Below are 18,955 nucleotides of genomic sequence, written 5' to 3'. Positions count from 1 at the left end.
TGCCTTATATGATAAAAATTATAATAGATAAATTGACACTTTAAATCACAAAAATGATCGCTACGGCAAGATCTACTAAAAAGTCAAATTTTGCTGATATAGTTAGGAGACTTACTCTTTATAGGAGTGATTGCCCTTAAATGAGGATTTTTGTTACCCTCTTTTGTGTTTTGAGCAAAAATTAAAGACGATAGAGAGAAACTGAGCAGACTAAATGATCAGTAATACAAGATCAACAAATCAGAGATTTTTGTTACGAATTCTATTCTTGTCTACAATGTTGGAGAATGTCCTTTGGTAAATATGCACATAGACCAAGGTGAGCGACACAGGCTCTTAAGAGTCTCTAGTTTATTAGCTCACCTGGCCCTTTTGTCCAGGTGAGCTTTTCTCATCACTTTGCTTCCGGCGTTGGCTGTCGTTAACTTTTACAAAAATCTTCTTCTCTGAAACTACTAATCCAAATTTAACCAAACTTGGCCACAATCATCATTACATTAGGGTTTCTAGTTTAAAAAATGTGTCTGATGACCGTGCCTGCCAACCAAGATGGCTGACATGGCTAAAAATAGAACATTTTTGTCTCATCTTGAAAACCACTATGAACAGAGAAAATCTGATAATGGCAGAAATGTTTGGAATGATGAGATCTACCTATTGTCTATTTACTTTCAAACTGTTAGACAACTTTTTATAGGAGTTATTGCCCTTAAATGATGAATTTTACCAACTTTTAGAATGTTTGCCTATTATCTTGAAAATTATAATAGATACAGAGAAACTTTATATAGCAAAAATGATCAGCAAAATAAGTTCTACAAATATGTCAACATGGTTGAAATCATCTGATGACACCTCTGTTGGAGTTATTGCCCTTTAATGACGATTTTTACTAATTTTTTGCATTTTTGCCTAATATCTGAAAAAGTATAATAGATAGATAGAAACTTAAAGAGACGAAAATGATCAGCAAGACAAGATCTACAAATAAGTTGAATAGTTGGAAATTGTCTGACGACCCACTTATTGGAGTTATTTCCCATTATTGATGGTTCTAACCAGTTTTTAGCGTTTTTGCCTTATGTCTGAAAAACTATAATAGATAGATAGAAAATTAGATAATCAAAAATGATCAGCAAGACAAAATCTACAAAAAAGTCAACATGGTTTAAATACATTTTTTTTCAATTTAGGAACACGTCAATAATGTAAGGACAATTTTATTTTCTTATCAGCAATCAACCTTGCTAAACTATTGTCATTCTCCTTCATCATATCAAAGAGGAATAAATCTCATAAACGTTTCCAGTTCGCGGAAATCACAACGTCACAAACCATTGACAGCATGATACTGCTGCACATGTATGTGCCCATAAACAGTAGAGGAATTTGTTTTGAAGTGGTTTACATCCTTGTCGTTAGGTCTTTGATGAACTCTTGTCTCATTGGCAATCATACATTTTGTATATTTGAGAAATGATTTTTACAAAATGTATTTTACTATTTTTTCTATATAAGTAAAATTTGTAAACTATTTTTGACAATTGTTGTGTTCAAATGGGACTGGTTTAACATTCCTGCAGATTATATATTATTTTTTAGTTAGAAAATGCTGCTGTCAATTTATGGAACTTTGCAGTTGGTTTGAAGACAAAAGGTACACTGTCTGGCTTATCTAATGCAAAATGTAAGTTTAGAATTAAAGGTGTTAAATAAATGTACTTTCAAAGGGCAAACATGTATTAATAAAGTTGAAGGGCAAACGTGTATTTATAAAGTTGGAGGGCAAACATGTATTTATAAAGTTGAAGGGCAAACATGTATTAATAAACACTGGTAGACCTATTTGGCAAATGACCGCGATTTTTGGATAATCTGTGCGGAACGGAAAATAATTAGAGGTTCATCGTAAATTTGCTGTGTCACAGAAAATTATGCATGTCATCCGGAGATTTACCGTGTCGGCGGGAATTTGCCGTTTGTCCGATAAAACTGGTGTGTATTGAGTCATTGATAGAACCAGTGATGCGTGAGCGACGGTTATTAATAGATCGTTGTATATAGATGTTTACATAATCCATTATACAGTGTCGACGGGAATTAGCCTTTGGTCCGATAAAACTGGTGTGTATTGAGTCGTCAATAGAACTACTGGTGCGTGAGCGACGGTTATTAATAGCTCGTTGTGATATATACAATGTTTACAGTCAGATAAACAAAACTGTCTTATTACTCTTTTCAGTCGAGATAATAAATTTACTTACGATTTAAATATCGAATTTGGTAATTGTTCAATAAAGAAAAATCTATTTTAATGTGACCAATGAACAGGATGAATACACGTGGTAACTTTGCAATACACAACTACAAATATTCTCACCTTATAAAATTCTTCTTTATTGTCATGTTTAGAAAAGAAATCAGTTCCTGTACTAATAGAGTCTTTTTACTGAAGATGCAGTTATCCGGCAAGATGTCATACTGATTTGACACTTGTCCTAGTGTAATTAACACCTGCTGTGATATTCCTTGTACAATACAAGTGGAAGGTCGTAAATAATTCAATCTGTACCCGATTGATCAGAATTAAATTTTACCTGTACAGATATTTACTCTTTATGGAGGATATCATAGATACATGTTATATATTGTATTGTATTTGATGAAGATAATTTAAATACATTATATAATAAAGACCTATTTGCATATACATCGAACATGTTCATTCCAACCAAGAAGGTTTGAAATCTAATGTTTTCATCAAACTTTCGATACAATCAGTCCCGTAAATTATATATACGAGTCATTCGTTTATGGTTACAAAATTGTTACACTTCTATCGTCTTATTTCTTTGTGCTATTAAAAGAAACTCACAATTTTCCATATCAGATCGACATATCGTACGAGTCCTAAAACAAATAATTGAATAATCTTCTTTTTACTTTAGACACCACGTTCCCCACAAGAGCCTCAAGGTCTAATCATACCTGTCAATCATTAGCCGCAAGTTGAACATTTTGGTCAGCCTTTCTATTTTGACATCGTTGCGAATTTTTTTAAATTGATATGTGATATGAATAAAGTGATGGGAGGTTTATATACGGCCGATCAGAATTTTTTTTTTATTCTAATAAGATTTTTCTTAGTGTCAGAGTCTGAATTCGTAATCGTCAAAATAGCATGCTTTACAAAAAGATCGGGCAATTCAAACGTTTCTTTACACATAGATGTTATTAAATACGTCATACAATACATGCAAATAAAACATTTGAGTTCATTTTTTCTGTATCTATATTCAATATATCAAAATTTATTTCAAAAGGTAAACATTTATAATCATTACAAAGTTATAATTTGATTTTTATTTAAGTCGGTTTATTGAAACAATATAATGACATCGTCTTTGCAGAAGTATTAATCCAGAAATTAACGTATTTTGTCTTCCCATTTGTTCCACTGTGTAGGATAATTTATTCACGAATTGCATCATAAATAATTACTAACAAAACAGTTGCTGAAATGCAAGTTGTATATTTATAATTTTACTAATATGCGTTTTGGTTCCGTTCAGATTTGCTGTTATAGCATGTATTGATTCCTTGATTTTCATTATTTATCTAGTTTTCAGTTGTATATACTAGTTCCAGTCAGTATAGGGCTAAATATTTTGCCTTCCAACAAAGCCAACAATTTAGCATCGGACGTATACGTGATTGCGTATTTATACATTAATCATATATCTATATGTAATATCAGAAGTAATGGACTCCTAGTATTTTGTCCTTTTATAGCTGGCTATGCGGTATATGCTATGCTCATTGTTGAAGGCCGTACGGTGACCTATAGTTGTTAATTTCTGTGTCATTTGGTCTCTTGTGGAGAGTTGTCTCATTGCCAATCTTACCACATCTTTTTTTATAACGGACTCGTTTAGCAATGTTATATCATCACAACAGATGAGAAAAACCCCATGGATGACAATTGTCTATATCCATGTCAACTGGGGTTAGGAGCGGAACATATTGATTGTGTATGTTTATGAGGGTCTGGATAGGATTTATAGAAGAATAGAGAATATAAATGGACAAAAAGAGCACAACAAAGGGCCAAATAAAGTAAAGAAAATAGACGCCAAGAAAATGAGGAATAGAGAAAAATATGAAGAATAGAGAAAAAATGACTTACAAATTAAAATACAAACAGGATTGAAAGACACCCCTTTCCCCCAATATTCAAGACCCTCGTATGTGTTCAAAGAAAATCTGCATACGCTATAGTTCCTTGCTATACTGAAAGTTACGTTCTCAAATGTTATTTGCCCAAGCCTTTTAAATTAATCAATTCAATTTAAAAATCGGCTCTTTCCAAGTCAATTGGAACGTATTAACGCTCTAGATAACTCATATTATTGACAATTCTGTGTTAAGGAGGTCTCAAATTCAGTTAGACAGCTTCAGACGTACTAATATTTGACCTTTTTTAACTGGACCAAATCACTACTTAACATAAAGATTCAGCACCCAATTTTTTTTAATATGTAATTTCATCCACTTACATCAAATTTCATGCATTAGATATCAAGAAATAAATTGGGAAAGTGTATTATAAAAAAAAAATGCTAGTTACACACTGTTCACACCACGACTCTAGGTAAACAAAAACCAAAGAACGATAACTGTGTCCTCGGACCATGTAATGACCTATCTCGAATTATTCAAGCCCTTAACGTCTCCGATTCTCTCCACCTTAGTTTATTTTTGGCACCTTCTGCAGGAACGAAAAAAATGAATAGCAAAATCTAGGTAAGTTTTTAATATTCTGAAACTTAAAATGCATTTAAATTTTATTTATCTAGGTCCTGCCATACTGAGGGGGGTAGGAGGGGTCCTGATCCCGAAATCCGGGGCTTAAAAACATGGAATCCCGAGGTCCCGAATTTAAAAAAATGTAAATCCCGACATCCCGAAATTCGAAAAAAGAATTCCCGGATTCCGAAAGGATCAATCCCGAAATCCCGAGCTTAAAAACAGCCGATCCCGGAGTCCCGATAAAGGTCCTACCCCCCCCCCCCCCCAATACTCTAAAACTTTTCAAGATGCACAGGTTTGTCTGTACTCAGAGTGAAATTTGTAGTGTAAATACGGCCCTATTTGCGAAAAGGTTATGATGAACATTAACAGTCAGCAAACTGTCACACAAGAAATAGATTTTATGTCCGAAAACATGTGAAATAGACCACCTTTGTGAGGACATATAATAAAATATGTCGCATATATCTCAACTCCTCTTCGTGACATGTCATACAGAATTTTAATTTATACCGTCTTAATGACAATTTATCATCGAGGCTGCTTCAATGGTAAATGCATAATATAAACTTCATACATTAGTCCCATTTCTAATGTTGTCTTTTTGTCCTCCAACATTTTTTTCAAAATCCGGGATCCGCACTCGACTATATTATGGGAGTCTATCAATGGAGCCAGAGATACATCATAACAAATGGAGGTTTCAACGACCTTGACTGGCTATACAGCCCTTGCACGGTCAGTAAATACATTATACACAGATACACTGGCTAGTTAAAGGGACAATAAACGGAAGTATAAATTGCCCCAGGTGTTTAAAGTCTTATATTGTGTGTTATGTGTACACCGCCACGTGTGAGTGATTTCAAAGATAATCAAAATGATGTAATTCATGTAGTATCTACCATGCAGCTACGCATCATTGCACGTAATATTGGACATCGCAAAAACCTAGTCTTTTTTCATGTGCATTGTAAGATATTTAAAATGATATAACACACATCAAATGAAAAAAGAAATGTTGACGATGGACATAATTTTCTGATTTACTGGTGAATTAAAAATTCTATAGAATATCTGAAATGATTTTAAGGAGCATGCATCTCGTTTATCTGGGTTTTTTATGCTAAGTTAGTATAATAAGCCAAAGTGTTGATCGAATTATAATTGTGTTTTGTCTTTTAAAATGTGTAGCCGTGTTATTTTGTTCACAGAACGAGGACAAATTGAAATTGACACAAAAGAAAAATAAAAAAAAACAAAAATAAAAGTTATTACCGTACCATAAGTTGATTAATAATCATAAAAACTAAAATACTGTAAAATGAAATATATTTATTATACCTATTCCGACACACATGAGGCCACACTAAAAAAATATTTTTGTTTGCCCAAACCCTACCCAAAGGTAGAGACAGTGGGTAGGTAGGTAGGTAGGTAGGTAATCAGGCATTTTCTTTCTTTTTTCGGCAAAGAGAAGTTGAAGTATCAGATATGTTTTGGTATACAGGACTATCTGATTTAAAAAAAAATTTTCAAATCAGGGCAATAAAAGATTTTGAGTAGGCAGCTATTTTCTTGATAGGTAGGGTTAGGGCAAACAAACATATTCTTTTTTATGGCCTGAGTTCAATTTATTAATTCCTCAAGGGATGCCAGCTACCAAGGAGACATTTAATTTATCGGTACTCAAATCACTTCAATATTTTATTTCTCCGCGTGAGTACCTGATGAAGCTTAGATTATTTCACATAGACGGACCAAGGATTAAAAAAAATAAAAGTAGTAAAAAATATATCATTTATTAGCTAGCACACCAGTGGCGGATCCAGAAATTTTCATATGCATTGGCTGCCTAAAAGGGGGCTCGCTCTAGTCATGCTTCAGTGATTCCCTACATAATCAACCAAATTTTTTTTCCAGAAAAGGGGGGGCCTGCCCCTTCTAAATCCGCTTCTGCCACACTATATTTAAAACTATATTGTATTTATACATTCGGTCTTCTTGCATGGTGAACTACTATTAAAATTAATTCGTACCCCAGTCTTCGAGCTTAACCACGAGTCCTACAGCCATGGCGTACAGAATTGTTTTGGGGCTTGTAAAATTCTTCTCTACATGCCAACAGATTCCAACTTAAATGTTCGTAAAATTGAGCTTCCGGCTTGTGGATTCAAAAGTTTATCGTGAAGACTGGTACCCAGCCACTTATTTTTCAAGCGCATCTTTCCCGTTTGACAGAAGGGCCTAACATGACTTTAATTTTATGTTTTATTACTTATGAATTAAAGAACACTTTCATTAAGAGTTAAAACTTTGTCCGTCACTCCCTATATCTGAAAAGAGGGTGGTAAAGGGTTATTTTCGTGCAACTTGTTTTGCCATTTTTATTTCACGTGCAGCTGTGAAAACAGGTTCGTTATTCACCGTGTTTCGTGAAATCGGTAAAAAGATCAACGTGCAAGACATTTTTAATTGTTCGTTCATCGTGAAATGGCAATGTTATTTCGCGTTCTTCCGTGCAGGAACGCCCCCTTTAACGTCCCTCTGAAAAAGCTTTCATTATTTAATAATAATAAAAAAGTTCAATCACCATTATCTTATGATTAATTTAAAATGGCCATTAATTCTCGCTCATTGATAATCCAAGTTTAATTAACCACTTGACCATGCACCAATACCCTGAAATTTCATATTACTATACAAATCCTATGGTACAGCGCGTTGACACGTTCATTAGTTGGCACATCCAAGATATTACCTTCACAGCATTTTTCTAGATATGTTTATATCTATGACCCACTCTTTGAGACCTAGCCTAAGTATGACGAAAGTGCTATATATAACGAAAACAGCGGAGAAATGGATTAAATAGACTTGCTATATTGTACAAACTAAAGAAGGTCGGAGTTGAACTAAACCCGAAAAATTCAGTCTCTCCCCGTAATCGATTTCTCCTATATACTTGTTAATGAAGTAATCGTAGATCAGCGGAATATAACGACTGAATTATTAGGGTAGGTGAAAATAAAAGTCTGAATTAACCAAATATGTAGTTTCATAAGGAGGAACCTGGACAGCCTGCCCCCATCCATTTTCTTGAGACATATTACACGAACACGAATCATAAATTTTCTACGTTTTTATAATTTTGAACACAGCGTATGTCCTGGGACCTGACCTGAAATATACATGAAACATAGAAAATTCATGATAGTAACGCGTATAGGAGAAACATTCAAATTCAAGTGGTTAGGGGGTTTGGTCTGAGTCAGAAATCATTTGGAACACAACGTTATTCCCCACTGCTACCAAGCAATTTTTTTCTCAAAATAAACGGTATGGGGAAATCTGGAATTCAGAATATTTTTTTGTCATCTGCCTGACCACAATATTTTTTTCTCTCATCAAATTGGGGATCAGGATATGATTTTATGAGGGAAAAAAAGCAGTCACCCACCCCTTTGAAGTTAAATGGTTGTCTTAAGAATTAATTAAATTGATATAGGTATGGTGTTTCAGGGGGGCTATCAGGGATTTGGAGTACTTGTATTCGGGATTATTTTTATAATCTGAATATAAAATAAGTGGTACAAATATATAATTACATTAGATGTATGTTTCATTATAATACGTTATTCTGAGTGGCTAACTGAAATCTCGCGTTATTCCTTAATCAACTTCATACACAATGAAATTTATCATTCATGATGACACGAGATCCAACAGTAAAGTGCACAGGCAAATTAAATAAAAAAAATGATAAAAATCGTGTTTTCATGATCCTAGCTAATTAACAATGTAATTATAAGTATTGGATGCTTCTTTTTGTAACTTCATAGGGGTGTAAAAGCATTGACCGTGCGCACATTTTTAGAATGAAGCGCTTCCGCGCTTCATACAAAAGGTACTTCGGCCAACGCTTTTACACCCAAATGAAGTTCCAAAAGAAGCATTCAATTCTTAAATAAAAAAAAAACATTTGGAAATCAACTTGACAAGATATCAGAAAACGGGAGCGATGAGAGATCGATTTTTAATTACATTGAAGTTATCCTCGACATACAAAAAAATAACTAAATAAGTTGTCTAATTTGTTGACAAATATAAATATTCGTGGTAAAAAAAAAGACAAAACATTGCGTGTGAGGGTCTACATGGAGTTAACAGAATAGACAATTCGGGCAAATCTGATGAAAAAAAAACGAAAATTCGTAGTTATAGGAAATTAACCCAACGAACAGCAATTGAAATCTCCTCCCCAACAAATTGTACCTCCCGACCTGTATAATGCTGAAAGTGGTTTAATGTGCTTTTGGAACACCCTTTAAAAATATGAGTAGGGTTCTGCAGGCCACGGCTTAGGTAGCACTTCACAGTTAGAAAATAAAATTAAAATTGAGCCAAAGAATGTTTAATAATCTTCCAATCCTGGCATTTTAATACATTAGGCCAACTGCAGCGCTTGTGTCATACATGCGAAACTACACACCTATCTATGGAGTGCTACCTTACTCGAATGCTCCCGATACAGTTATGCTGATGAAGATATAATGAAATTAATAGAACCGGGAGTTTTTAACGACCTTGACTGGCTATACATATATATGGAAGTTTTTAACGACCTTGACTGGCTATACATTGCTCGGTCGGCTATATAGGGGGAATGGCACGGTGCCCACCCCCTTTTTGTGGGAAAATAAATGTTGATTATATAGGGAATCACTTAAGAATGATATTAGCAGTTAGTGCCCCCTCCCCTTATATAAAAAAAATCTGGATCCGCCACCGAGAACAAGTTAAACTAAAACAAAAAATTCCGAAAATGGAACATCTCAAGTATATAAGGTAATCACACTCCCACTCCCGAAACAAAAAAAAACCGTCATGTTATTGCAATCTAATAACAGTTATTTAATTCGCTTTATTATTGTTTTCATTAGTTTACAAGTTGTGACCTTCGAAATTGTTTTATTTAATTTTCCTATAGACTTTTATGGTAACCCCCTTTGCCCCTAAAAAACAAACAAAATAAAGTTTCCCTCCCACAAGATTCAAAACTTAAACGTTGAAAAAAAAACTTGATTTTAGATTTTCGGTTATAAATTGAAATGAACCTTCTAGAGCCTCAACTTTAACGCGCACAATAATGTCAGTCATTACACATCAAATTTAACCCTAAATTGACATTCCACAATCGGTCAGTAACATCACCTGTGTTTATAGTTACATTATATTTCCCGCAGTTGGAAAATCTCGTGCAGTCGACACAATTGATCTGAGCTATTTTTAACATTCTCTTTTGTGAGCGAAGTCAAGTTTAAGATCAAGTTGATTACAGATATTTTTGGCGTGCATTATTTCATTATTTAAAATGTTCGGTCTACATTCGTTACAGTCTAATTTTTAATTAAAAGAAACGTAACATCATTTCTTTTTTTTTTTGTTGGCAATTATAGTAAATTAATGTCATCCCGGAATGTATATAATATACACTTTAACATTACACCTGAAAGTGCTTTATAATAAACGGAGAAACTGTCTAACAATTAAAATTTAAAAGAATATTATCTCTCAGGCATATTTTAAGATGAGTGATTGTTGGTTGCTTAACTTCCAGTGGCAAATATTCCATGCATGTCAGGACGAACTTAGTTTTAAGATCGCACTCTCAAAAATAATTGAAAAACAATAATGATCAGAAAAACTTTTATTCATGTAAAATAACCCTCCAATCTTTTAATTAGAACTTATTTATTTTTCACAATGTAACAGATTAGTTTACAAGACGTGCATTGAGGTATACATGTACGCAACTTTCATATCTTTGAAATGGAACTTTTTTGTCTAAAAGACAACCTACGCGTTAGCGAAATCGAGTTTGAAAGGACTGCATTGTGCGTAAATACATATACATATTATGAAACGACGGTCGGTGTATTACCAACATACTGCTATACCAGTTGACCCCTGATATCAACTAAGGTTAAAACTTTCCCCTGTCCGTCAGAAATGTAAAGCTTCAATTCAATGTTGACACCTGTATCAAATAAACAGATGGTTCATTGTATTTTAGTTCCAATAAACGGTTCTTTTTGTATAACCACAGTTGAATAGTAATTCAATAAAACAATGACGGATGAACTAATTAATTATGAATATGAAATAATGTCCAAATGTTCCTATATACTAGTATACACATTCGGACTACAATTCGCAACTTGTTATTATCTCATCGAATCATATTGTTTTGTTTATATATGCCTTCAACCCCTAGGAGTATAAATGTGCATTTCATTAATAAAGATTAATGGATCACACAGGTAAATCAGATCGTAGTAAAAATTCATATTTGCCAATGAAATTTAAATGATCTCTGGCCTCGGACATATACATATATTTTTCTATTAAACAAGTGTCAAATCAGTACGTGACATCTTGCCGGATTACGGCATCTACAGTAATAAGACTATTAGTACAGGAACTGATTTTTTTTCTAAACATGACAATAAAGAAGAATTTTATAAGGTGAGAATATTTGTAGTTGTGTATTGCAAAGTTACCGCGTGTATTCATCCTGTTCATCGGTCACATTAAAATAGATTTTTCTTTATTGAACAATTACCAAATTCGATATTTAAATCGTAAGTAACTTTATTATCTCGACTGAAAGAGTAATAAGACAGTTTTGTTTATCTGACTGTAAACATTGTATTATCACAACGAGCTATTAATAACCGTCGCTCACGCACCAGTAGTTCTATTGACGACTCAATACACACCAGTTTTATCGGACCAACGGCTAATTCCCGTCGACACTGTATAATGGATTATGTAAACATCTATATACAACGATCTATTAATAACCGTCGCTCACGCATCACTGGTTCTATCAATGACTCAATACACACCAGTTTTATCGGACAAACGGCAAATTCCCACCGACACGGTAAATCTCCGGATGACATGCATAATTTTCTGTGACACAGCAAATTTACGATGAACCTCTAATTATTTTCCGTTCCGCGCAGATTATCCAAAAATCGCGGTCATTTGCCAAATAGGTCTACCAGTGAAAGTTGAAGGCAAACATGTTTTTATAAAGTTGAAGGGCAAACATGTATTTATAAAGTTGAAGGGCAAACATGTATTAATAAAGTTGAAGGGCAAGCATGTATTTATAAAGGTGAAGGGCAAACATGTATTTATGTATTTATAAAGTTGAAGGGCAAACATGTATTTATAAAGTTGAAATCTATTAGGTTTGATTATTTGATGCTATGGATATTACTTAAATAGATTTCATTGTTTATGCTAAGATAAAATGTGTTTCCAATGACCATCTGCAATAGTGTTAGGTGCATAAGGGTTGACTAGGGTGATTCAAGAAAAATATTTTCAAACTTTAATTATTTGAACTGAAGCATTTGTAGATGATATAATTTAAATTTGTTGAATTAATTTAAAGTTTGTTAGTCACTACACCATGTATACTTAGCAAATACAAATCACTTGCAGCTCACTCTGGCAGAATCTAAGACTGTTTTGGCTGTTCTGTTTAGGACCTTTCCTTAGCTTTCCTTAGCTTTCCTAATTTTTAGTTTTTGAAGTACCTGATAATGGTTATACAAGAAGCATTGTCATGTTTAATGTACACAGAAATTATATCTGAAGTTATGTTGTCCCTCGCTATGCTCGTCAGAACATAAACTATTTCTGATTCTATATATAAAATAAAGACTGATATGCCAGGAGATATGCACCAAACAGTTAATTTTTATGTATAGTCAAATGTGTTTAAAAATACCACATCATTAAGAAAAAAGTCCATACATCAAATTCTACATTTCACTGTTCATAGAAATATTTACAAAAGTAAATACAAAGGATAAGAAATTATACAAGGAATTGATAATCTTCAAATCTCAATGAAATAACCTTGTCGGAAGAAGTTTGGTATGTTAAATCTCAAGGAAATGAAAAGAGTGCGTAAAATATTATATAAATATAAATAAGAAGATGTGGAATGAGTGCCAATGAAACAACTCTCCATCCAAGTCACAAAGTCTGAAAACCAATTTACTCAGTATTGCACAACAGAAAATGTCAGAAATCTTGAAACGAAAAGAATACAATTTTTTTTATGTTTCTTTTTGTTCCTTTCGACCATTTCAAGTACTGACTTACTACTAATATTATATTTTTATTGCAGTAAGATATATATCCTTGCTACTGGTTGATTCTTATATTGGTGAAGATGCAGATGAGACTATTGTGAAGAAAAAAATTATGGTATTACATGTATACTTCGACACTTGCAGTGGGAAATCTAGTGACAAAATATTACCTCCACTGTAAACACTGAAAACTAGATCTTTTCAATGTTTGTCCCATTTTAGCAAGGACGCTATCAATTATAAATTCATGGGAAAACGTTCTGGTAAATAGTAAAAATAGAAATAAGTTGAAATAAAAACAAAACTTCCGTTTAATGTTATCATTTCCCTCCTTAAATAGAAAACGACGAGTATAACAAACTAAAGGAGCTTGGTGTAAAATTGGTTTAAAAGGTTGCTATGCGAATAAATTCCTGGAGTAACAACTTCAATTTATTTTTTTACTGTTATACTCTCTGGAACATGCTAATTATCCATATATATATATATATTAGCAGCTAGATCAGAGAAAGTCAGGAAAAAAATTCCAAAGGAATCGAATGATATGCAGCAAAGATTGGCAATTTTGAAATTAAGTAACTAAGCAAATTCAAACAGACCTTATCCCGATGTAAACATTGAATGTGAATAGATCGAGAAGACCGCAAATACATGTACAAAAATCGAGATGACCTTTTCTTAAAATTGTATAAAAAATAGTAAAAAGAAGCCTACTTTATAATAATATTTATCTTTAATTTTTTAACCTGAACAGACAGACTTATATTGTTATATTCATGAAAAGACAATATTCTATATGGAATTTTCATGTGACAAGAGCACACCGATGTACTCGAAAACTTAGAATGTGAAAAATAAGTATATTTTTGGAAATTGTAACATGCTAAGGACTTTGTGGAACACTCTGAAAATTGGTGACCCGAATGATCTTTAGCATGTTTAGATTTTGTACATGATTTTTTCCAATTTTTTTTTATCAGTATGCAGCAAAGATTGGCATTTTTTAGATTTCACAAGCTTCTAATGCAATTATTTCGATAAATACTGAACATAAAGCATCATGTATTTGCATGTATATTTCTAATAACACAGTTTAACAAATAATTTCTTTAAAATGTACAATTGTTATTTAGAAATAACTTTTCATCAGTGTCATCACCGGCATTGTTTTATTATTGAATTTCTTGACTCTATCATAAGAAGATGTGATTTTCTTTTGTTCCTTTTCACTAGATTTTCCACTGCTTGAAAGTATCTCTAGTAGATTAATTTTTATAATGCAAGCTCGTCAGTGAAAAATTAATTAAGCTGCACATAATTTAAGACATTGCACTTGATAACAAGAACTTATTATCAGGTTTTCTGCAAATTGTTATTGTGAAATATTAGCTATGAATTATAGTATGATGCTTTTATGGCGAGGAGCATATAGCGATGAAGATCAACAATCTATGCATGAATATTATATAAAGTCTGAAAACTGATGAACTGAGGATGGCACAACAGAAAATGTCAGAAATCTCGAAAGGAAAAGAATACAATTTTTTTTTCAGATACTGTAAATTCAGAAAATTTTGCAATGTTTTTATTATTGAGAAAACGTGATGAGAAAGTGTCACAAAAATAGAAACTAGCATTTAAAATTTTAATAGAATTTATTTTTTGTATGCAGCATTTCCTGTAATTACATCAGTTAAACCCACAATTGTGTAGAATATCCAACAAATTCAATAATAAATGTATACAATAATTTCTGAGTATTTGGAATCAGTGGATTACAAATTGTACATGTCACATTGAAATCAACTCTGATGTCTTTTTTGTTTTTCTTTCACTATATGATAGCATAGTAAATTTTGTATCACTCTTTCTGTACTTGTTATAACATAATATTTAGATATTTGATAATATTTTTGATATAATTTTCAGATGGGTATCAAAACAGCAAGAGGATGGCTTGGTAGGTTTTATTAGTAGCTTAAAAAATATTACTTTAAATGTGCATTTCAAAAAAAGAAAGGAACTTCATAAGACATACAGTAGAAGAAAAGACTATTTACCAATAAATAGTATAAACTTTATGGTCTTATAGATATTTTAGGCTTGGTAAAATACTAAAATTTCAAATTGTCACATAAGTCTGTTCCATATAAATATTAATAGTACCCAGGGTAGGTACTATGAATATGAAGTATCTTGTACATACTTGGAAATATGTTCCTGTTTACAGCTCTTCTATAAAAGCATGCAAAGCAAACCTTTGATCAACGTGCTTGCTATGTTTGTTTGGATGTTTGCAAACAATAGGTAGGCGGAGTTTCAGTCTGTTCTATATATACTGGGATTTGATTGGACAGTAAAAATTGACATGCAATGAAGTAAATGTTTATTGTCCAATCAAATTCCATTATATAGTAAACAGACTGAAACAGACTACCTACCTTTTGTTAGCTCACCTGGCCCAAAGGGCCAAGTGAGCTTTTTCATCACTTGTCGTCCGTCGTCGTCGTTGTTTACTTTTACAAAAATCTTCTCCTCTGAAACTACATGGCCAAATTAAACCAAACTTGTCCACAATCATCATTAGGGTATTTAATTTAAAAAATGTGTCCGGTGACCCGGCCAACCAACCAAGATGGCCGCCATGGCTAAAAATAGAACATAGGGGGAAAATGTAGATTTTGGCTTATATCTCTGAAACCAAAGCATTTAGAGCAAATCTGACATGGGGTAAAATTGTTTATCAGGTCAAGATCTATTTGCCCTGAAATTTTCAGATGAATCGGACAACCCGTTGTTGGGTTGCTGCCCCTGAATTGGTAATTTTTAGGAAATTTTGCTGTTTTTGGTTATTATCTTGAATATTATTATAGATAGAGATAAACTGTACACAGCAATAATGTACAGCAAAGTAAGATCTACAAATAAGTCAACATTACCAAAATTGTCAATTGACCCCTCAAGGAGTTATTGCCCTTTATAGTAATTTTTTTACAATTTTCATAAATTTGGTAAATTTTTGTAAATTTTTACAAAATATTTTCCACTGTAACTACTGGGCCAAGTTCATTATAGATAGAGATAATTGTAAGCAACGGAATGTTCAGTAAAGTAAGATCTACAAACACATCACCATCACCAAAACACAATTTTGTCATGAATCCATCTGTGTCCTTTGTTTAATATGCACATAGACCAAGGTGAGCGACACAGGCTCTTTAGAGCCTCTAGTTTACAAACATCCAAACAAACATAGCAAGTAAGTTGATCAAAGGTTTGCCTTGCATGCTTTTATAGAAGAACTGTAAAATGTCAAATAGTAGGTGTTATTTTGTCTGCCCATAATATTATCTCCTGTACAATATCCTCAAAAACTCACTGTTGGAATGAATTTTAATCAAAATTATATCCTTTCCCTGTTTTGTGTAGCTATGCATCCTTAGTTTGGGTTTCTGTTCTTTTCCTTGTTTCAAATCTTATATCTTAATATCTTTTTAGCTCACCTGACCTGAAAGGTCAAGTGAGCTTTTCTCATCACTTTGCGTCCGTCGTCCGTCGTCCTGCGTCCGTCGTCCGTCGTCCGTCGTCCGTAAACTTTTACAAAAATCTTCTCCTCTGAAACTACTGGGCCAAATTTAACCAAACTTGGCCACAATCATCATTGGGGTATCTAGTTTTAAAAATGTGTGGCGTGACCTGGTCAACCAACCAAGATGGCCGCCACGGCTAAAAATAGAACATAGGGGTAAAATGCAGTTTTTAGCTTATAACTCAAAAACCAAAGCATTAAGAGCAAATCTGACATGGGGTAAAATTGTTCATCAGGTCAAGATCTATCTGCCCTGAAATTTTCAGATGAATCGGACAACCCGTTATTGGGTTGCTGCCCCTGAATTGGTAATTTTAAGGAAATTTTGCTGTTTTTGGTTATTATCTTGAATATTATTATAGATAGAGATAAACTGTAAACAGCAATAATGTTCAGCAAAGTAAGATTTACAAATAAGTCAATATAACCGAAATGGTCAGTTGACCCCTTTAGGAGTAATTGCCCTTTATAGTCAATTTTTAACCATTTTTCGTAAATCTTAGTTATCTTTTACAAAAATCTTCTCCTCTGAAACAACTGGGCCAAACTAAACCAAACTTGGCCACAATCATCATTGGGGTATCTAGTTTAAAAAATGTGTGGCGTGACCCGGCCAACCAACCAAGATGGCGGCCACAGCTAAAAATAAAACATAGGGGTAAAATGCAGTTTTTGGCTTATAACTCAAAAACCAAAGCATTTAGATCAAATCTGACATGAAGTAAAATTGTTTATCAGGTCAAGATCTATCTGCCCTGAAATTTTCAGATGAATCGAACAACCTGTTGTTGGGTTGCTGCCCCTGAATTGGTAATTTTAAGGAAATTTTGCTGTTTTTGGTTATTATCTTGAATATTATTATAGATAGAGATAAACTGTAAACAGCAATAATGTTCAGCAAAGTAAGATTAACAAATAAGTCAACATGACTGAAATGGTCAGTTGACCCCTTTAGGAGTTATTGCCCTTTATAGTCAATTTTTAACAATTTTTTGTAAATCTTAGTAATCTTTTACAAAAATCTTCTCCTCTGAAACTACGTGGCCAAATTAAACCAAACTTGACCACAATCATCTTTGGTTATCTAGTTTTAAAAATGTGTGGCGTGACCTGGTCAACCAACCAAGATGGCCGCCACGGCTAAAAATAGAACATAGGGGTAAAATTCAGTTTTTGGCTTTTAACTCAAAAACCAAAGCATTTAAAGCAAATCTGACATGAAGTAAAATTGTTTATCAGGTCAAGATCTATCTGCCCTGAAATTTTCAGATGAATCGGACAACCCATTGTTGGGTTGCTGCCTTTGAATTGGTAATTTTAAGGTAATTTTGCTGTTTTTGGTTATTATCTTGAATATTATTATAGATAGAGATAAACTGTAAAAAACAATAAATGTCGGCAAAGTAAGATCTACAAATAAGTCAACATGACCGAAATTGTCAGTTGACCCCTTTAGGAGTTATTGCCCTTTATAGTCAATTTTTAACCATTTTTTCGTAAATCTTAGTAATCTTTTACAAAAATCTTCTCCTCTGAAACTACTGGGCCAAGTTAATTATAGATAGAGATAATTGTAAGCAGGAAAAATGTTCAGTAAATTAAGATGTACAAACACATCACCATCACCAAAACACAATTTTGTCATGAATCCATCTGCGTCCTTTATTTAATATTCACATAGACCAAGGTGAGCGACACAGGCTCTTTAGAGCCTCTAGTTTTGTAAAACTACTAACATGACTAAACAATGTCTTAAATATTTGAAAACTAGGTTTGATATTCCTTTTTTATTTGGGATGTATAAATCCTGTTCATTTATATATAAAAATAAGGAGATGTGGTATGATTGCAAATGAGACAACTCTACAGAAGAGACCAAATGACACAGAAATTAACAACTATAGGTCACTGTAGGGCCTTCAACAATGAGCAAAGCCCATACCGCATAGTCAGCTATAAAAAGCCCTGAAATGACAAATGTAAAACAATACAATAAAAGAAGACTAACGGCCTAATTTATGTACAAAATAATGAATGAAAAACAAATATGTTACACAGCAACAAACGACAACCAATGAATTACAGGCTCCTGACTTGGGACAGGCACATACAGAATGTGGCGGGGTTAGATGGCGCCAACCCTCCCCCTATCCTGGGACAGTGGTGCAACAACACAACACAAGAACACACTATGCAAAACAAAAACGGAAAACAAATATGCTAAATACATGTAGCAACAAATAACAACCACCACTCAATTACAGGCTCCTGACTTGGGACAGGCACATATAGAATGTGGCGGGGTTAAACTAGTTTGAAGGCGCCAACCCACCCTCTAACATGGGACAGTGGTGTAACTGTTCAGCATAAGAACAAACTA

General features: G+C 33.3%; 1 protein-coding gene across 1 annotated transcript in view; it reads left to right on the top strand.

Moving 5' to 3' along the window:
- The window catches only part of LOC127724942 (testis-expressed protein 11-like), a 60,762-nt gene that overhangs the window by 6,235 nt on the left and 35,572 nt on the right, over window positions 1-18,955 (top strand). Inside the window, exons 3-5 of the mRNA XM_052231942.1 lie at window positions 1,603-1,687; window positions 13,022-13,101; window positions 14,916-14,946. Coding sequence (XP_052087902.1) covers window positions 1,603-1,687; window positions 13,022-13,101; window positions 14,916-14,946 — 196 coding nt within the window. The remainder of the gene's footprint in view (window positions 1-1,602; window positions 1,688-13,021; window positions 13,102-14,915; window positions 14,947-18,955) is intronic.

This window comes from Mytilus californianus, unplaced genomic scaffold (genome assembly GCF_021869535.1).
Source record: "Mytilus californianus isolate M0D057914Y unplaced genomic scaffold, xbMytCali1.0.p SCAF_14, whole genome shotgun sequence".
NCBI lineage: Eukaryota > Metazoa > Mollusca > Bivalvia > Mytilida > Mytilidae > Mytilus > Mytilus californianus.
The sequence above is the reverse complement of the archived record's forward strand: the minus strand, read 5'-3'. Positions and strand labels throughout refer to the sequence as shown.